Source organism: Lepisma saccharinum, chromosome 24, assembly GCF_977018435.1.
Source record: "Lepisma saccharinum chromosome 24, izLepSacc3.1, whole genome shotgun sequence".
Taxonomy (NCBI): Eukaryota; Metazoa; Arthropoda; class Insecta; order Zygentoma; family Lepismatidae; genus Lepisma; species Lepisma saccharinum.
Window position 1 is genome coordinate 23156401 of NC_139252.1, and position 22009 is coordinate 23178409.

The following is a 22009-nucleotide window of genomic DNA, read 5'->3' on the forward strand; positions in this document are numbered from 1 at the left end:
AAAGGGAAGCAAGCCACCTTGATGAAATTTCAGCTTCTTACCTTACTTGTTATTTGATGCAATAATAACACACTTTCTACATGGAATAACAAAAATGCTGGTTGAGAGGATTTGCATGTAACCCCCTTGTTTAATGTTTATAATTGATTCATTTACTGATTGATTGATTTAAGTGTTTTTAGTTCACTTTATGCACAGTAAGGTTAATCGGGACTGGACCTACAGTTGAAAGTGGGATCCAAACCACTATGTGCCTCCACTGAGTATCGAACCCGGGACTAATGTCTATAAATGTGCCATTAAATTCGTTTCAATTTTCAGTAGTAATACATCCCAAATTTATTATTCAGCCCTTATTTATTCGATTTTTCTCACCAAATTTCCTACAAAACTTTCTCAAACTGTATTTGAACAACTTAAAACTTTTGCTGGGATAGTTTTAGGCAGTAAGATGAATGCTTGCATATTTGTTTACAACTTTAATACGCTTCTGAGCTTTTAATCCGATTTTTCGCTGCATTGAATACCTTATTTGAGCAAAGAATATGTTTTATTAGTTGCAAGATTGTATCGAATTCTCAAGTTTCCCATGATATGCGAACAGATATAGGGGGGATGAAAAGATATATAACATTTATAATTACAAATAAACCTCAAAATTATGTTTTGGATAGTCCTATTTATTATAATAACAAATTTATGCGAATTTTTCTAAAATCAAGGGGGGCTATTGAAACAATTTTGGTCAGATATCGAAAAATCATGTGTATGTTTGTGTGGGTGTGATTAGGTAGGCGGACTTTGTACTCTCCTGATATGAGAACCATTTATTTGGCACCGATTCAATTCGTTGTAATTTTGTTTTAATAACAATCAAACTTTATAATAACGCTGTATATACAATGGATTACTCTTCCACATGAACATATGTGTGTACGCAATTTCATTCTGCATTTTCAAGTGTGATTTATTATGATTAACCTTCCATCGTCGATTAGGAATGAATGTACACTTTATCGTGAAAGAACAGCTTATGAAATACTTACATAAATATTTAATCTTAAAATCTATTTCTATTTTCACTAGAGAAAGAAAGAATATAACCAAGAAAGTGTTATCGAAAAATGAATTAAGCAAGATATCGAGCAAAACTCAATTTTTACTATTATACAATATTTCAAACACACTAATATAGTTTAGAGAAGTAGGGAAGTAAATTTGTATTGAAAAGTTTTTAGTAATAGCTTAAATCACATGAAGAATCAACAATGAATACTGTACTAAAGAGAATATGCTTAAAAAGTAAGTTGAAAGAGATAGAGAAGAGTATTCACGTGTAGTTATATAATTATGTACTCACCTGACAACGGCGTTATTAGCTGTGTAAGCAGAATTGTTGAAGTAACTGGTTTTACTTCCACAGTTGTGGTCACGTGTTTATCTTCTCCGCTGACACGTGTTATTACATATGTGAAAGTCTTCTGTTGGGTTTCTGTGAGGGTCAGTGTGGTGAATTTTAATTCTGGAGTTGACTGCACCGATGAGGATGAGGGGATTGAGGTAGTGTCTGTGTCCTCACTGCTGTCCAAGAAACCTGTGCCGAATGTAGGGGTTGATGTTGCGTGGACAGTTGGGGTTGGCGTAATGGGGGCAAACAGCTGGGGTGATGCGGTCAGTAGATAAAGATCTGATTTGGCTAGACTGGTCAGTGACGAAGTGAGCACTGTTAATGTGATGAAGTCCTTGCCGCCGTGAATTGGTAGTGTCGTTGTAGTGGTGAATGACTTCAGGACGACGGTTGCTGAAGGAACAGGAGTCGTACTCATGACTTTTGGTTTCCTTGTTCTTGAAAGTCTGGAGTGGAAGGGAGTGCGAGTTCTTGATGAACTGCTTCCTCTTCGACTGGGGAAAACTATATTAGCGTTTGTTCTCAGGCTCTGTAGTCGATTAAGGAACTCTTCGCTGGCCTTTCTTGTTATGCTGAACCGTGTAGGACGAACGTATCGTGGTCCGTCGAATGTGCTTGATGTGATGTCTTCTTCATGTTTATCCTCGGTTTCCCTATCATTTTGAATCTCCGACTCTCTCTCTTCATCCTTCTCTTCTTGCAAGTCATTTTCCTCATGTTCCTCCACTTCCCCTTCTTCCCGACCTTCATTTTCGGTCTCATGAATGCTCTCATCTTCATGTTGAATTTGGTCCTCATCATCCTCGGTTCTCTCTTCACCCTCGTCCTCATGTTCAACAACATCCCGATCATCTTCAGAATCTTCATGAGGTTTTGAAGAAGCTGACTCAGTCTCTTCAACGGGTATATCTGTTTCAATAAGAGGTACAGTTGTGGATTCGCTGAGCAAGGATTTCTCGCGGGAGATCGCCGAATAACGCTTGGTGGCACCATCTCTTACGAGCGAGAACCGTACCGAACCCCTTCTCCTTGGTGCTGTCGAGGACGGTGAATGGTGCGGTAAGGTCTCCGTTGCTACATCACTATGTGTGGAAGATTCCGGTTCGACTTCCTGAGAAAAGGAAGGTTCAATACCAGGGAATGATTCAGTCTCGTCTTTATATACAGACTTCTGAGCTTCTTGAGTTGGCTTCACTTCTGTATCTGGTTTGCTCGATAAAATACTGACATATTTCTCCCCAAATTCAAACAACTTTTTGGAAGCAAGATTAATTTCTGTGGTAATGCCTTCATTTACTCTTTGTCCTAAATATACTGTTGATTGGCTGTCTTCCAGAGTGTATAGCCCGTCGGAATTCTTTGTTTGTACAAAATCAGTTGGAAGAGCTATATCTTTACTCCTCACAGGTTGCGAAACGGTTACAATTTTACTTGAAGTCATAGGTTCACCTGGTGTACCCAGGATGGTGTACAAGTAAGAGAAAACAGAGTAGACGGTTCCTTCGGAAGGAATTTGGCTCGCAGGATCAGCTAAAATTGTCTTTTTGTTTGGTGGGATTGGCCGTTTCTTTGTAATGACAATTCTATGTCTCTGTCTGGTGGGTGAAGGACTATCAACAACTGCTGATGATGATACAGGGCGTTTCCTGGTTATTACAACTCTCCTTCTGCTGGTACCGCTACCATGTGGTTTTGTGTTGACTGCAGGTTCATCAGCTTGTTCCAAATTTGTTTCAAAAGTTGGTTGTCTTGCCAGAGTTTCAGTATTTGCTTCCTCATCAAACGGTGTTGATGTTTGTAGACTTTCCTGAGGTCTGCGGCGACGTGTTATTACTACCCTTCTCTTCTGAGCATTATCTGATACAATATTGTCCGGATTGCCTTGTGTCTTTGGCCTTTGGCGAATCACTTTTACCCTTCGTCTTCCAAAATTATCTACTGTTGCTATATTCTCTGGCTGCTGTTGCTGCTTTGTTCTTTCATCATGTTCTCTTTCTCCGTCAGCTTCTTCGTGAACCTTATAGCCGGAATTGCGCGCTTCCGACAATGTAAGCAATTCTTGGTGATCTGAAGACTCTACATCAGCGAGGTTTTGAGTACGAATGGGAATACGTTTGACAACAACAGTACGTTTTCTTGCACCGTCTTGTGTCGATTGTTCACGCTGCTTTTCACGATTGACAGGTACTCTGACCCGAACCCGTCTTCTTTTGGGAGCAGTGGCCGGAGATGACTGCTCAGATGCGGTCTCGTCGTTATTGTCGTCAACCCCTTCTTCGTCATCAATGCTTAAAAGGCCCCTAGATGGACTCCTGACCTTCCGCGTGAGTGGGGCCAACTCAGCGGGGCCTTTGGATAAAAAATGACCGGCTTGGCTTGAGGTTGAGGAGGAGGAGGCTGATGTTTTGTCTGATACCGAAGCTAAAGATTTAGAGTCGGAGTCGGAAGACAGTTCAACGTATTTGCTCACGTCCCCAACAATGCTTTCCAAACTCTGGGTTTCAAGAACACCGCTGCTGAACATGCTACCTTCAATCTCATTAATTGCAGGCATTAGGTAGTAGTCTAGATCCTGGAATTTCTCGTTCGAATAATTTTCATTCGATTCTGCGGGTATTTTTGATGGTTTCACCTTTTCGTCAACAGGTGTTATTATTTCTCGTTTGACCACTGTGCTTCCTTCATTCCCATCGAGTATTACAGTGGAAAGAACTGTGCTAAATTCGCCAGGTCTTCTTCCGGATACGTACAATGTAACAACGCTTGTTTCTACTGGTTTCGGAGGATCAGGCTCTTTAGATTGAGAATGCTTTCCTTTGTTCTTTCTTGAAATCGTATTCTTACCTCGAGCTGGAGATTCGTTTATTTCTTCTCTGGTAATTATATCGAATTCTGATTCAGATTCCCTACTTGGTCTAATACCTTCGTCTTCTTCCTCAGAATTCTTATGTGGTCGTCGCCTTCTTCCATTAGGCCTACGTCGTGGCTCTTCAGTGTTAGGAATGGTTTGTCCCAAAAGTGCTTGTTGTTGTAATAATTGTGCTTGTTGCAAAGGCAACAATGGGTTTGGTTGCTGTGGAGTCTGTCCAAGAAGCTGAGCTTGGAGCAGAGCTGGAAGCAGCAGGGAATTCAACTGATTACCCACGTTCTGAGTTGGCGTCACGACAACAGTTTCTGTGATGTACTCCGTTGCAGTAATAACATCTACAGAACTATCAACAACAGTAGTCAATATTTCTTTCCCACGTAGAGTAACAGGTAAGACTGTAGACGTAAAATCTGTAACTGTGGTTACGTACGTTGTAGCTTTAGTTTTGAATTCTGTCGTTGGAGTAGCAGGTGTTACTGGGTTGTTAAGGCCAAGAAGTGGGTTAAAATTAGGCTGAATTCCAAAATTTCCCAAAAGAAGTTGCGATAGCAATATATTTGCCAGTGGAGCATTTGATGATAATGGATCCTGAATGGTACTCACGACCCTCTCCACTTCATACACAGTGCTTGGAATTATGTGTGAGAATGACGTTCTTCTGCCACGAATGATTGTTGGTGTGAAGGTGACGCTTGTGGTTGGCGTCTCTCTGATGATGAATTGAGTCACCTCTGTAACACCAGGAGAACCTGTGTTTGTAACCTCACTCGCAAGTATTACGGAATTTCCTCCTATTTCTGTGGCTGTGTACTGATCAGGTCTAAGAACTTCAATGCTTGGGCTTGCAGTTAGCACTTGTTTGTACTCTGTATTCTTTCCATTTACTATTGGGATAGTTACTTCAGTTGGAATCTTGTGAGTTACAGTAATAGTTCCGTCAAAACTTGGTTGTGAATAGGTTTCGTAATCACTAGTATCATATTCTGGCCTATACCTGCTTCTGCTTGGATTTCTTCTTTGTGACGTAGAATAACGTCTAGTTGAAGATCTAGGGGGAGCTTCGGTTACATGTGATCTCAGCCTTGGAGCCTTTGGGCGTGTAACTATTCTTTCTGTTGTACTGTCTGGCTTTCTTCTTGACGTTGGAGGTCTTCGAAAATTTGACCGGAAAGACGAGTCTTTGTTCGTAAGTGTAAATTGAGTCCTAGGTGTTGTGGGGGTAGGCCTCACTCGAGGTTGAGATCTTGTGCGAGGATTATATCGAGCCGTACTTGGTTTCGATGGTGCGGGCGCTTGATATGTTGTTTCATCTTCCTCCTCTCTAACTTTTTCAGAAGGAGTGAATGTTCGCCTTGAGGTAGTTGGTCGCCTGTACCGTGTTAGACCTCTACTTGTCGCCAAAGAGCTTCGTGATCCATACTCAACTTGTCGCTTAGATCGTCTCAGCCTAGAAGCAATGTTTAACAGTTGGCTTTTTCTCTCCTGTGCTTGTTTGGCTGCTAAACTGGTTGGTTTCTTTGCATCAGAGGACACCTGCTTAGCAACATGTTCTGAGGCTTCATATTCAGCGTCTTCAATTTCCTCCTCTTCCTCTCCCTCCTGAATATCATCGCTTGTACTATCTACCGTCTCGTCACTCTTCTCCTCCTGCTGATTTTCTTCCTCTGGTTCTTCCTCTTTCTCTTCTGATGGTCGCCGGAAAAGTGCTCTAGGAGGGAAAAGGCCACCAGTGGGTCGTGGACGATTCAGAACAAGTAGCCTGTTAGGACGTGATAGTCTTGGCCTGGTAGTGGTTGTTGAAGTGGTTGTGGCTGATGAAGAAGTTCGATAACGTGCGGGACCTCTTCTGTTGTCTGCTCGCTCTTCATTCGTGGCAGATGATTGACTGTCACTATCAACGGAGTTACGGCCTGCGAAAGTTCTCCTGAACGATGCTCGCCTAGGAGCGGTTGTTTGTGCCCTGGGAGTGGAAGTTGGTGCTCGTGTTGGAAGTGGTCTTCTAAATCTTAGTGGTCTTCTAAAATGCGATTCCGTGGTTGTCTCCTTGGGAGATTCTGTACCCTCAGTGACTTGGCTCTCATCCTGTTCTGTTTCTGATTCTTCCGCATCTACAGTATTGTCTTCTACATCCGGGGATTGGGTCGTAGGAAGAACTCCTCTCAGGGTAGAAGTTGGTCGAATCCTGTGCCGTGAACTTGCTGCAACCCCAACTGACGACCTTCCGAAAGGATGTTCCGAACTACCACGTCCACCACCAACATATGAACTTCTAAAATTGAAGTTTCCACCTCTACGGGAGCTGCCTTGATAATTTGATGACGCTGTAGGTGATACTCGCCCACTGGAGGAGCGTCGTCCTGCCGTAGAACTGTAGAAACCACCAGGTGATGAAGATTGACTAAGGCTACCTACTGTTGACGAACCACGTCCTCTGAATCTCCTGCTACTAGTTGCTCTAACTTCGTGAGTGGAACCACCTCTTCTATTGTTGTATCTGTTCCTAGTAAAAGTTCCTTCTCCAGAGTTAGCAGGTGTAGCCGTCACTGTAGGCGTCAAAGACGTTCTTGTGATAATAGTTGCGCTTGTAGGTCTTCGTCTTGGGAAGAAGGTTGGTCGGTTTCTTGAAGCGAAAGGTCGAATTACGGGTGTAAAACTCCTTCTTCTTGTCGAGAATGACAAACGTGAGGTTACGCGACCTCTACCAGCACTTGGCCCTTCCTCATCATCTTCCTCTTCCTCATCATCGCCATCCCTATGGTCATCATCAGGTTTCTCAGATATGGAACCCTCCAGAACGGGTGGTGCAGTTGTAATAGGATCTGTTGCAGATGTGGGAATCACTGTGGCTCCAGATAAAGTAGACGTCGGAGTAATTTTGAAACTAGATGTACTTTCTATAATCTGAGCATATCTGCCACTAATTATTGTTCCAATAATTTTTGATTCGTAGAATGTGGTTGCTTCGTCTTGGACTATTGATCCTTCAACAAGTCTAACCAACCCTGTCTTTAGAGAGGTTGTAGATGACGGTTCTGCAGTTTTATCTGGATTTATGTGAACACTCGATGTACTTTCCTCTACTTGAGCATACAGGTTGCCAATATATGTGCCAATGGCTTTGGACGTGAAGTAAGTTGTTGTTAATCCTTCTGCGTCTACTATGCTTCCTTCGTTTATAGAAATCACTCCAGTTTTCTGGCTACTGGCAGTTGGAACTTCTACGGCTGTAGGTGTTATAATTTCTGTTGAACTCTCCAGAACTTTAGCATAATATCCGTCAATATAAGAACCATATACGTCAGTGGAGAATAATGTAGTCGTTCCATCATTTACTTCGCTTGTTACAATTGTTGAAAGCAAACCTGTTGGTAAGACTGTACTTCCTTTCCCTGGCACAATTGATTTGTCAATGACAGCTTGTTCGCTAGCAGGCACATTTCCAATTGCCCTTGCTGTTTGGATTTCATTGTCCTCCAATGTTGGGGTAAGAGAACCTGAGACCACGTTAGTTACCGTCTCCAATCTGCTATTTACTACAGTGCTATCACCAATGTAAGAGGTAGTAAAATAAGTATAGGTTGTGTAGTATGTAGTAAGTTGTGGTTCTGGTGTTGGTTGCACTGTTACAGTTCTCAGTGCTTCAGTCGGTGTTACCTGTATTGTTGTTGGTTCAACCTCATCCACTCCAGGAGTCACAACATTCGACACGGTTTCTTCCCTACTTGTAACCACAGTGTTTCCATCCTTATAAAACGTTGTCCAGTAGGTAAAAGTTGTGAAGTATGTGATTGGAAATACAGACGATGCATCTAGAGTTGAAGCGAGTTCTTTTGTGTTTTCAGGTTTCAGAGTTTCAGTAACGATATTTGTTTCAGTTTCCAATCGACTGATTATTTCGGACGTCGTACCGCGATATACTGTTGTGTAGTAAGTGAAAGTCGTATATGACGTCTGCAGGACCAATGTAGGGGATGGATCAATGTCTGTGTTACTTTCTGATAGCTCTTGGTCCTCAATAAAGTTATTGTTTCTATCACTGATCCTGTTTCGTTCTGTGGTTGTCTCCGTCGTCACTTCAGATGTTGATGCTTCTGTAGTGACTTCAGATATTTCCGAACTCCTTCCATTGCTATCTTGGGGTGTTGTACCCACAAGACGAAGAGCAACATTGTCAACACCAATAATATCTCTGGATGCAATTGGCGATTTAACACTTGCAGTCGGTTTTATTGTTCTTAAAACACCCGATCTCACAGTCTTATCAGCTGATATTACATTTGTGTATATTTCCAAGGACCTTTCGACTTTAGGTGTACCGTTTCTTGTAGCTGTAGTTTTATGAGTGTAAGTGGTTGATAATGTCGTTTCCAATCCCGCAGTGGGACTGGAGAGAATATCGTTGCTTGGTTCAATAGTTGAGCTTTCGATAAGTACTCCAGATGATGCTATCTCTTCTAGTATTGATGCTGGTACAATGTATCCACTAGGTGTGACAACGTTCGTGTACACCTCAGTCCTGCTTGATACCATGGTTTTACCATCGACAAATATTGACGTGAAATATGTGTAAGTCGTGTAGAATGTTTTTAGAACTGTAGTGGCAAAATCATCAATAATGTCACTCCTGGCGTAAGTAGGTGTAGCCTCCAATTCGACTTCGTCTAAATCTGAGAAGTATTTGGTTGTTGGGCGCCCTACGCCTACACTTGTTGGTGGTGTTTCCGATTCAAAAATTTCGCTGGAAGGAAAATGGGACTCGACCAAGGAGTCTTCCCTTTGGAATAAGCCTGCTACTGCTGGTTCTGTTGCCAATCTCTCTTGCGTGGATGTTATGGTGTTAGTGACAACCACTTCTCTGCTTAAGATGCTAGATTTGGAACCTTGGAAGTATGTTGTTAAGTATGTATACGTGGTGTACAATGTCTTAAAGATAAGCTCTATTTCTTCTCCCTCTTCAACATCGCCTTCCTCGTTTTCAATGCCTTCTTGCACTGGAGTAGGCGTGGTTATAGGTGCAGTAACTGCTTCAGGGAGTTTTGGCGTAGATTGTTCAGTTGTTGTTGTTTGGTCGTCATCATAGAGAGCAGTTTCCCTTGGCGAATCCAATGATAGAGTGGGTGTTGGTTCTATGCTATCATGTTCTGATCCTTGAAGATGCCCTCTATAGATACTTGTAACATAATTGACTTCAGACGTAGTAACATCTCTAGTTTTTATGGAAGTTGATGTTCCAGAGCCATCAGGTATGAAGAAAGTTGTGAAATATGTGTATGTTTTGTATACAGTTGAAGGAAATATTCTGGTGACGAAACCACTTAATGTAGTAACTTCGTCTTTTTGTGATTTTATGAATTCTTTGTTCACAACCTTTCCATCGCCTGGAACGATAACCTGCTCTCCTGGTCTAGAATTAATTTTTCTGCCAGTCTCAACTTCATTCAAAAGTTCACTTTCCGTTGTAGTTTCCTGAGATACCGTTGTCGTTTTACCTTCAGTAGTAGTCTCTTGTTCATTACTAGAAGTTGTTGTTGAGGTGCTGTCTCGTTCAGTTGTTGTTGTTGTTGTATCTGCGGCATTGTCGGTTGTTTTTGTGTTTAACAAGATGCTTGATGCAGCTGTCGGTTTTATGTTACCGCTACCAAGAGGATCTCTAGTTTTATCGGCGACGAAAAAGATGCTTGAGGTTGTGTGAATAATTTGAGCATAATTGCCATTGATGTAAGTTCCATATATGAGAGACGTAAACAAAGTAGTTGTACCATTGAATGCTTGCGTTCCACCAATTGATTTAACAAGGCCAGTTGGAAAACGGTCTACAGAGTTGTAGACTTGCGTCTCCGTTTTGGCAAATGACAATGGCTGTGTTGGTCGAATCTTTTCTGCATCCGTGTCTTCATTGCTTTGAGTTGATGATTCAACATTCGATTGTACTCGAACAACTTCCTCATGAATATCTGGACGCCCAGTGTTTGGTACTGGTTTTGGCGAAGTGACGTCAGCAGGGGAAATAAGCTGAACCGGCTCGTACACAATAGTTTCGAGTCCTTCTTGCTGCAAAAGAACCTTGGATTTCACATTTACAAAATCCTTCATGATAGTCTGGGATCCCACGATTTCCATGACACCGTCGGATGGTTCTATTTCGTCACTATCGTCGAAGTCACCAGCTTTGTCCTTCCTGACACCATGAGATGCCACAACAGTTGCAATGGATTTCTCCATCGTAAGGGAATGGCCAGGGACTGTGCGAGTGACCATTCCTGGTGTATGAGAGAAAAATGTTTTGATACTTGTCACAACCCTATTTGATTCAAAATCAGGCTTGGTAGTAGCCAATACAGGGAAAATGGAGGAAGTTGGTCTAACCTGTTGAGGTGAAAAAGTTTGTCTCGTGTGTGCCCTGAATTCCGCACCTGCCTTTGTTCTTGGCATGAAGACGACAACAGTATTACCAATTGTTGTTGTGAAATCAGCGAATCCGAGGTACGTTACGGTTGCCATTTCTGATGCTCCTTCTTGTAGATCCTCCTTGTCGTTAATTATTTGGAAGCCGCGGAAAGCTTTGCCTACTCTTGACCTTCCAGTTGATATGAACCTGAAATTCTTTCTTGGTCGCAATGTTGGGGTGTTTCCTACGTAACTCTCCACGTTACGTTCTACATTCACTACAACTTCCACGTTATCTGCCTTTCCTTTATCTTGGTTATAGTCCTGGCCCACCGTGAATGTTGGAAGAGCAGGTCGTTGCACTCTTGACGGTCGGAATCCTTCAGAAGGCGCCATTCTTTTCGGAAGTTCGACCCTTCTGGCTTTCAATAGGTTTTCAATGTCCTCTCGCTCTTCACCACGATTTGTCTGACTAATTCTGCCACCGACACTTTGAGTAGAGTAACTAAGGCGATACCTGTCTCTAAGTGATGAGTTTCTATTGAAAAATCTATATAATGTTCTATCAGATGAGGACCTAACAGAAGTTGGGTTGACAGTATCCCTGATGACTTTTGTTTGAGCCAATCCTCTGCCGATCGTGACTGTTAACATTTCTGTCGCTACATTCGGTCTAGATCTCAAGGCACCGTTTACACTGAATCCAGAAGTGTCTTCCGAACCTTCTATGAACACTCCTCCCATCTTGCTCCCGTCTATCTCAGCTGCTCCGGTGATCATATCAAGGTCGCCTCCTTTGCTGGGGGTTCTTTGTTTGGGGACTAGAATATTTACTTGTTTTCCAACGTTCACAACTATCCTCCCTTCTCCTCCTTCCTCTACGATAAGTTCTTGATCACCCTGATCATGAATGTGGGTGGACCTCACATAGTTAACACTTGTTGGATTGATTGTGTTCAAGGCACTGTTACCAAAGTAAAACAAATACGTTTTGGCATCTTTGACGTAGGTTCCTGTAAATACATTGTATGTGGTCTCCCTGCCTTGATCAGCAGTATTGACAAAAGCTCCGTGTGTTCCGGTGACAGTAACAACTTGGTCAGACGCAGGGGCAAGCTTGTTATCAACAAGATCAAGCCCGACGACTACAGAAGCGAGTTCGTTGATTGGTCGGAACGTTCCTCGCACTTCCTCCAACACTCCATCTGCTGTTTCCTCAGTCTCAGACACTTTGGTGGCGAAGACGTCGCCCACTGGCTTCTTCTTCACTGGTGACACATTGATAACTGACTTCTCGCTGAAGGTAGGCGGAGCAAGGACATTAATAGCGGTCTGATAGATGTGCCCAGACTGTACAGGACTGAAATTCTTTGTACCAACATCAGATGCAATTATAGGGTCTGTGTGCCAGGGTGGGTAGTGGACATTGGAGTAACTAGATACTAACTGTGCATACGTGCCGTCGATGTATGTACGATAGTACTCAGTTGTGTGGATTGTGGTGGCAAAACCGTTGACTCTGGTGGCCGTGATGCTGGATATGAGTCCAGTTGGACGAATCTGGCCCAGAGCATCGGACCCACCAACTGTTGGGACTTCGAAGAAGACCCTCGAGCTGGTGCTAACGATCTTCGCGTACTGACCCTCCACGTAAGTCCCGTACACTTTGGTGGCGTACTCTGTCGTCGTCCCTTCGTTGATGAACGTGCCAACCGTTGACGTCAGCAGTCCTGTGGGCCGGATCCTGGTCGCATCTTCTCCCGTAAACATGGAGGTGGTGACAGGACCGTCGACGCGTGTGCTGACATCTGTTAAGTGTTTTGTGAAATAGTGTTAGGACAGCCGATGCAAGGATATCTAACAATTTCTATTTAAGAAATATTAAGAGCACAAATGCATTTTAAGAAAACTTGATCACTTGTCTATCTAATTTTTAAAAATGAACATTGTTGCTTATTCTGGTAAAAAATGTTTACGACAGCTAAAGTTCTTACACTTTATAGCATTCTCTACTCGCTGGAATGATTATATAGTTTTTATTCGACAACATCCTTAACTTTGAAAACTTCTTATTTTGAATTGCACGTACATGCATTGCTAATGAAAAATTAGGTTGAGAAGTCCCTTTAAATATACAGCGTGTCCACAATGAGACTCCAACATTTTGAAAGTCTATAACTTTTTCATTTTAAATTGTACAGCTGTGATTCCGGAAGCAGCAGAAGCAGAAACTCAAAAAGTTTATGTGGTAACGTTTTAGTGCACGCAATAGCCGTAGTGGAGCTGCAGCAATCGATTGTTTGAAAATTGAGATTCCAAACGAGCGTGCACAGGTTGTGTGGTAGTGTGCAGAAACGAAATCACTTATTCAAGTGCAACGAAACTTTCGTCGTGTGTACAATAAGGATCCTCCGACATTCACGACTATAAAGAAGTGGTGTGATCAGTTTTTGGCGACCGGCAATGTTTTGAAAGGACACTGTGGTGGTAAACCCAGAATCCAGGAACAGGTTGTAGAAAATGTGCGGAGGTCATTCGAAAGGAGTCCACAGACGTCAGTAAGACAAGCAGCGAGAGAACTTGGTATGAAACGGTCGACAGTTCACACAGTTCTTCACTGCTTGTCTTACTGACATCTGTGGACTCCTTTCGAATGAACCTGTGCACGCTCGTTTAGAATCTCCATTTTCAAACAATCGAGTGCTGCAGCGCCACTACGGCTATTGCGCGCACTAAAACGTTACCACATAAACTTTTTGAGTTTCTGCTTCTGCTGCTTCTGGAATCACAGCTGTACAATTTAAAATGAAAAAGTTATAGACTTTCAAAACGTTGGAGTCTCATTGTGGACACGCTGTATTTTCTATAAAACTTTACTAAAGTTTAAAAAGAATTCTTTACTTCTTGCTGGTCGTATCTGGAACAAAAAGTTTCTTATGGTCTTGCGCATATATTCTAGCAAAATGCACGAGAATAAAAAAAGTCTCAAACGAGGAAATAATTCCCCAGAAATAATGAAATTTGTTCAATATTATTTCAGGGAAAAAATCTATAGTAGCTATATACTTGTAATCATGTGTTCTTTGTAAATATTGAATTATAATTTCATTTTTGCATGCTGAATGTTTTGTTTCTTTTTTGTCCAACGAAATTTAAGTTTCCCGTATATAGGACAGAAAAAATTCTGATCTTTCAATATTGTTAAATATCATTTTTCGTAACTGGAACAAAAAAGTTTCTTATGGTCTTGCGCATATATTCTAGCAAAATGCACGAGAATAAAAAGTCTCAAACGAGGAAATAATTCCCCAGAAATAATGAAATTTGTTCAATATTATTTCAGGGAAAAATCTATAGTAGCTATATACTTGTAATCATGTGTTCTTTGAAATATTGAATTATAATTTCATTTTTGCATGCTGAATGTTTTGTTTCTTTTTTGTCCAACGAAATTTAAGTTTCCCGTATATAGGACAGAAAAAAATTCTGATCTTTCAATATTATTAAATATCATTTTTACTTAGCATGCATTTGTGCTCACTTCAATAGAAGAAAGGTACAGAAGGAAGAACAATAATGAGATTAACAATATTTGGAATATAACCCAACAAGTATGAAAGAAATGCTGAAAAAAAAATAAACATAATGTCAGTAGGTCAGTCATCATATCTGTCGCTTGTCTCTGAAATGGAAAGATTGTAACGTACAATAAATAGTCTGAACAGAGAGAGAGAGAGAGAGAGAGACAAATATCCAAGAAACTAAAATTCATTCAATAATAGAAAAAAATTCAAAGTGAACTAATTGAAGAAAATGTATTTGTTCTAATGACACGATAAAATTTAAAGATTTTGCACAAGAGTTGAAATAAACGAATTGAAGAAATCAGTGTTTCATAGAATACAAAAACATAAAAAGAGAATGTGTCAATTTACAAGTAAATTAATGAAAGTACAAATAATAGTTTCAATAATAGAATTGTTCAAAGAATGTACACAAGAATTAAAGTACACTAATAAAAATACATATGTTTCAATTAGCTCTATACATAAATATCCTAAGGCATAGCAGTAATATTTAATCAGAAGCTTAAAGAAACGAATCCTTGCAATTTCACATGATATCATATATAGCTTTGTCCACAATAAAGTATAACAAGAAGTGAATTACTAAATTTCAAGAGCAAATATGTAAGTTTGCACATTTTTGACATCATTTCTAGAAACCGTAAGCACCTGCAAATGAGGAAATCATGGTTTTAAGATGAAGGTCAGATTATTCCATGAGGCTGCTATAACCACGAAGTATATAGAAAAATAAAAATGAAATGACATTTTTTTCTCTGGAAAAATATCAAACCATATACACTAATATCAAGCAAATAATGTAATATTTAGAACTGGCTGCTAAAAAAGGGGAATAACCCTATCTCTCGGACATGTCCGCCTTTTTAATTTCTGGGTACACAACTGTTTCCCCTTACTTTTACAGTGATAAAGTTGCCCACTTTGAATTCTAACCTTGCTGTATCTATTTATGAGAACTCAAGACTCCAAGCGTAGTGTATGTAAACTTTTAAAATATATTTGGAAATAGAAATCACATAAATCTATGAAAAAATACATTTTGAATAATTTAGTTTAGTCTTCAGTAATTCCGTATTTATATATTTAAAAAAAATATATAAGGCTAGTTTGGCTTTATAGTCATTCTCATAATAAGATGAAACAATATTTTGCACCTACATTCGTTGCAAGGAAAAAATAAGAAAAACTCCAGTGGTATAATTGTTCAACTGTTATACTTTGCTAGTGTTTCTCAGATTTTTCAATATTTTAATTTTACAGTTATATTTGTAATAAGAAGGATAAGTTTCGAATACTATTTTAACAAAACAACAAAAAATATAAATTATACAGAAAGATAAGAAACATGTCCAGAGTGTTGGAAGTATTACATATAAATCAAGCACATAAAGCATGTACATGGAAGTTTCTATAAGTTTCTACATACATTCTAAAGATTTATTGAAAAGCGACAGAAAAACACAAAAAAGTTTTATTGTATGAAATTTGATGTTTTTATGATATTGCGAAGACTTTGTGAAATTATATTTTCGCACAACACTGGAAATTACAGTCTTATTTACACATAGTAAAATAGAAAACAAAATCCTGAGTTTTATCTTATCCTGGCCAATGTTAGACAATAATTGAGTGAATGATCAATATTTCGTGTTTATTGCGAGAATAAGACGTAGGAAATATGAATTATTATTTGTTATTCAAGAGAATTGTTGCTTATTTATAATTCATTGCCATTGGCGCAGAATTTAGCGGGACAAGGCACAGAGGAGCAGATATAATATAATATATTTTTAATATCAATCGTGCCCCTGAACTTTATTTCAAGTCTAATTATTATTAATTGCCCTCATTCGTCACAATTACTCCCAGAGAGGTGCTAAAATTGTACAAATCGTAATAACCACTGTTCACTCGCAATGGTATAAACAATGAATATTTGATTAGTGTCATTATGAATCAGAAGAAATTGATGGAATTTGATCTCCAAGTTGTCAAAGTTATCATTTCAGGAGACGTGGACAATAATTAATTCTCACAAACAAAATCTTTTATTTCGAATTACACATACTAAAAGCTGAGCAATTCTTTAATTTTCTCATAGTCCTGGGAAATAAGTTGCACCACGCTCATGCCTCCTATAGATTAAAGAGTATAATTTTTCTAAAGAGTAAGTATAGCCTTCCAGCAGCAAAAATTAAGAAGGTGATTTTACAGTCCCTACATATATGGCACACAGAGAAAGCAACAAATCCCAGTTGTGTATGAAGATAGGAAATATGTATATACAGGATAGATTTAACAAGAAGTTCGGTTCAGCGCTTGAAGTGCTGTTGAATGGTGGGATATTTTCTCGAACATTGGTGATAACAGAGGAGATGTCTACATGATTTGACATGCTTTACAGAACATTTATTGGCTGGGAGTTTACCACATTTCGAGCACAACAGACAAATTGAAAGTTCCGTGTTCATGCACTAACCTGCAGCGCGTCTTTTCGTCCGCACAAAGTCAACATTTAGTGCAACGTCGTTTCCTTCGGGACATACGAAGCCTTCGTCCACAGGTTCTGGAAAAAATACCACATGATTACTGCATTTTCATCAACATATTTGGTACATTACAGACACAAGATTCTATAAAATGTATTAACCACAGATCTCCAGGCACCAGACTGGAAATGTGAGAGTTTTAACATGTGTCAACTTGAAGCCAAAAAGTTCGAAGCCGGGTGATACTATAATGGCATCGAGCTTAGCTTCATATTTCCACTTGTAGCAACTATTTTGAAGATTGTGAGTCATTGGCTCATTGCACCACACAAGATTACAATTCTTAAGTTTACTAAGAAGGATATAACTTAACAATATAACAATATAAAATTCGTGTGGGTATTAATGTGTCTGACAAATTTACAATTCATGATGGGTTAAAACAAGGAGATGCATTATCTCCATTGCTCTTTAATTTTACCTTAGAATATGCTGTTAGGAAGGTAAAAGAAACTAACGAAGGACTAAAATTAAACGGTGTGACTCAGTTGTTAGCATATGCAGATGATGTAGACTTACTGGGGGATGATGTGAATACAATTAAGAATAATGCTAAAATATTTTTCAAAACTGCTAAAGAGATAGGTTTGGAAGTTAACAAAGAGAAAACTAAATATATGCTTACAGGCCGAAACCAAGTGTTAGGTAATAATCAAAATCTAATTATTGATAACAACTCGTTTGAACCAGTTTCCAAATTCAAGTACTTAGGAATAATACTAACAAATGAAAATGATATTAAAGAGGAAATAAAAAGTAGGCTTAATTCAGGAAATGCATGTTACTTAGAGACCTCTCTTCACAAATGTTTGTCTTCTCGTTTAATATCTAAGAAACTAAAAGTTAAAATATACAAAACAGTAATTTTGCCTGTATTATTATATGGATGCGAAACTTGGCCCCTTACATTGAAAGAGGAACATAAATTGAGAGTATTTGAAAATAAGATCCTTAGGAAAATATTTTGACCTAAAAGGGATGAGGAGACAGGTGAGTGGAGAAGGTTTCATAATTTAGAACTACATAATTTGTATTCATGTCAAGATATTATTAGAATGATTAAATCAAGAAGACTTAGGTGGGCAGGCCATGTGGCACGAATGGGAAAGGAAAGAGGAGTTTACAGGATTTTTGTTGGGAAACCTGATGGTAAGAGACCTGTAGAAAGGCCAATACGAAGATGGAGGGATAACGTTGGAAATTGGTAGGGATCTGTAGACCTTGCTCAGGATAGGGACAGATGGAAGGCCTGTGTTGCTGCAGCCATGAACCTTCGGGTTTAAGAAGGCTAGAGAGTTAGTTAGTTAGATCCTGAGGCTGAGGTACGTTATGTGTGTTGCCTAACTATAAGGCGGTGGCAGAACGTGCTGTTGACAAGTTGCTATTAAAGCTCAAACAAAGAAATCAATATTTAGAACGTCTTCTAGTTATGCAACCGGACGTACCTTGAGTTTAATTGCGTTGCATAGAGTTAAGGATATTTTAACTTCCGTAAAATAATATCGCTCGTTTTATATGTCACCTCTTCCCACCCCCACCCCCAGGGGTGCCCGAGGTGTCTCCCCCCAGTATTTCTTTCCAGATTGTAAGTGATATGTGTACAAAGTTTGGTTGAAATTGCTCCAGGCGTTCGAAAGTTATGCCGGAACAAACATTTTTATATAGCTATATAGATTGACAAATCTCTGATGTTACGTTACCAGTATGATAATGTCATGAGGACGTTAAGATGGAGGGCGTAAAAGTTGCAGGGCAAATAAAATTAGAGATAAGTCCACAATTCACATATGTTCAACTTCTTGTCTCCCTTTCCTTTCAGTTTTTGTTTTAAGTCCGCTTTAAGCACATATAGGCTAATCGGGATTTGACCGACAAACTTAAACTTGACTATGAAAAATCAAACAACCTACATTTTTTTCAGAAATCCCAAGAAGCCATGGCAAATTTTAAGAGAATCAAGTTGTTTTTTTAAGTTTTTGCTTTAAGTCCACTTTACGCATAGACTGGCAAATCGGTACTGGACCTACAGTTTACAGTGGGCACCGAACAACTGTATGTGCCTCCACCACCTGATATCGAAACCGGTTGAGTACGTTACCTCTGTGCCATCGGGGAGGCAATACTTGTCAAGTGAAATAAAATCTTAACGCTAAAATAATATTGCTTATAATAACAAGTACGAACGTCAATCAAATCTTCATTGTTTGCCACTATATATATATATAGCCGTGAACTAAATTATTATTTTTTAATGGCCCTTACTCTCGTCAGACCCATCCTCACAGTCCTTCACGCCGTCTCCAACGAGTTCTGTGTCCACACACCTCGGCCATCCACACAGACACCTGTGTTGCAGGGGTAAACACTCTGAAAGAGAAAATGAAGTTTTGAGCATTCAAACGAAAAGAGCATGTGAATATAACGCCCAACTTAAAATTTTCAGGTATCACGACTTACATCAATACCCACAACACAGCAAATAAAGATTCATAACTATCATAATATTGATTGATATGGTGTTTTAAGTCCACTTTATGCACAGTAAGGCTAATCGGGACTGGACCTACTGTTCAAAGTGGGATCCAACTATCACAATATTATAAAACAAATTGGCAGAGACAGGTTAGGGAGGGATAACAGGGGACAGATCATTGACGTATGGAATTGAAAAATTATAGTTCAGTTTTAATTTAAAACACCATATTCGGATGCAAAGATGTTAAAAACAGCTGTTTGGATATTTTTCAAATATCGGTCATCATTGAAAGCACACTCTAAGCATATACAACACTAAAACTTCTACTAAATACTTTAGCATTAATAAACTATACTACATATAGACTAGTCATTGTTAAATATAATATACAATGATATGAAAACATTAATTTGTATGCATAAGTACCGTGCGTCCATTTCGATCTGCAACCGAGAGATCGGGAGAAGCGTGGCGGGCGGCACTGACGGAGATGCCGACATTTGCGGCCTGAAATGCCCGCTTATTTTTATGGACATATGCAGACATTTATATAAATATTGCAAAACGAGCACTAACCTGTGTTATAAGAGTATGGTTTTAATTTTAGTAGCTTAGTGACTGTATGTGCCGATGATTTTGACACGCCCACCTCTTGTGAAACACGGCGTAGAGGTTTGTTTGGAGAACGTTCTAACGCTGCACCAATATCATCGAGTTTTGCTTCGGTTAGAATCCGTCGTTTTTGCTTAGGTGTTTTAAAATTTAACGATACAGTTTCTCGTAATTTAAGGACAAGATGTCTAACCGTATCTCTGTGTGGAGTTGAAACGCATGGGAATTTCTGTACAAATTACCTACACACGTCTCGACACGAGTTTGTTTTCACGTAGGTACGTGTCATACATAAAAAGATCTTTGTTCTAACGTGAATCTTGCGGCTGGCATTCCAATCGTCTCACTGACACGTCACACATACACACTACAATAACACAAACAAGTAACTTCAAGTAACCAAGAATAACACTCTTGCGCACAGTACGAAATTAACACGCTCTTGGTTTACATTGCTCGCCACTATATTTACAACTCTGTCTTCATCTAGTCGCGAAGGAACAAAAAACTCGAGCTCGGAGATTTCGGATTGCAAGGAAGCTCACGAACACTATTGACTTTTAACGGTTTCTTCTACAGCGTAATCTTGATACAGTGTTGCACATTCAAAACCTCCAAACGATCCCCATCGGCACAAAACTCTTTCAAGGATATAAACTTAAGCAGGACGTTACTGGTCAAAACTATGATTAAAATGTTTTATTATCTGTGGCTCTTAACATCGTTTCTAAAGCGTATTTTTTTGTGTATATAAGAGCAGAACTTGGATGAATTACAGAAGAACTTTTGCGTGTTATAACACAGGTTAGTGATCGTTTTGCAATATTTATATAAATGTCTGCATATGTCTATAAAAATAAGCGGGCATTACAGGCCGCAAATGTCGGCATCTCCGTCAGCGCCGCCCGCCACGCTTCTCCCGATCTCTCGGCTGCAGATCGAAATGAACGCACGGTATAAAGTAATACCTTGTATTACCAAAAAAGGGATCGATGCATGAAGATCACAATTAAAATACTAATTGAATATTATTTAAAATGACCACTTTGAGGGTTATTTTGTAAATAATTATTATCAGTGATACTTCGGACATTAAAAAAGTATGAAGCTTAAATGGTACTTTAGTGGACAGATCAAACACTAATACAAGTAAATGCAGCTAAATGTGGAGGTTAAGTAGCAAATGGCATTAGTTCTTTTTTGGATAGCAAAATATAAGATAGAAATTAATTCTTCTTTAATTATTATACTATATTTTATTGTTGGTAATTATGAAATCGACTCTTCAGTTTTACAAATGAATGTTTCAGAGTTTTACCAGCTTCATTGAATCTATGATACACAAGTGTTATTTGATCAGACTCCGCACTCATCTAGAGACAGCTCTGCTAGTAGACATTGAAAAGGCGGAAATAGGGAAATAGTAGTGGAACAACAAAAAATGAAAGTTGGGAATATGTGCACGTACTGAAAGGTGTTATTTTGAGGGGGGGTGCAAGCGAGACACTGTATCATGGTAAACTATTTGATATCCTTCATCTTTCTATCGTCCAATAATACTTTTATAATAGGAATAAACAATGTAACTAATTATGTATTTTAATCTTCGCATCGTAAAAGTAAACTGGATTGATTGATTGATTGATTTGTTGTTTTAAGTCCACTTTATGCACAGGAAGGCTCATCGGGACTGGATCTACAGTTTAAAGTGGGATGCGAACCACTGTGCCATGTGCCTCCACCGCGTATCAAACCCGGGACCCCTTGATTACAAAGCGACGACGTTACAACTACGCCATCGGGGACGCCCAGTAAACTGGATACGTCACCCTCGTACTGTTGAGAAATACATGTGGAATATTGAAGAGCAATAAAAATTCTGAGACCCATCTTACAATGAAAATGATAGCTTCAAGATCAAAATTTTCATATTTACCATCCTAATATTTTATGTCTATTTTCCCACACAAATACCAGTATCAAATTTGAAAAGAAACAAACTTCCCTTATAAAATTAAAAAGTTTCTTTCCAATTTAATTTTTAAAGTGATTTAATTTGTCTATGTGTCACACAAATTAACATTGTTAAAGATTTGTGCCCTCCAAAGTTTAGCAATCCTA

General features: G+C 39.3%; 1 protein-coding gene across 1 annotated transcript in view; it reads right to left on the bottom strand.

The window, feature by feature from the left end:
• The window catches only part of LOC145978137 (uncharacterized), a 321655-nt gene that overhangs the window by 67713 nt on the left and 231933 nt on the right, over positions 1–22009 (bottom strand). Inside the window, exons 4-6 of the mRNA XM_083110578.1 lie at positions 19063–19167; positions 16731–16817; positions 1361–12472 (exon numbers count right to left, since the gene is read on the bottom strand). Coding sequence (XP_082966704.1) covers positions 1361–12472; positions 16731–16817; positions 19063–19167 — 11304 coding nt within the window. The remainder of the gene's footprint in view (positions 1–1360; positions 12473–16730; positions 16818–19062; positions 19168–22009) is intronic.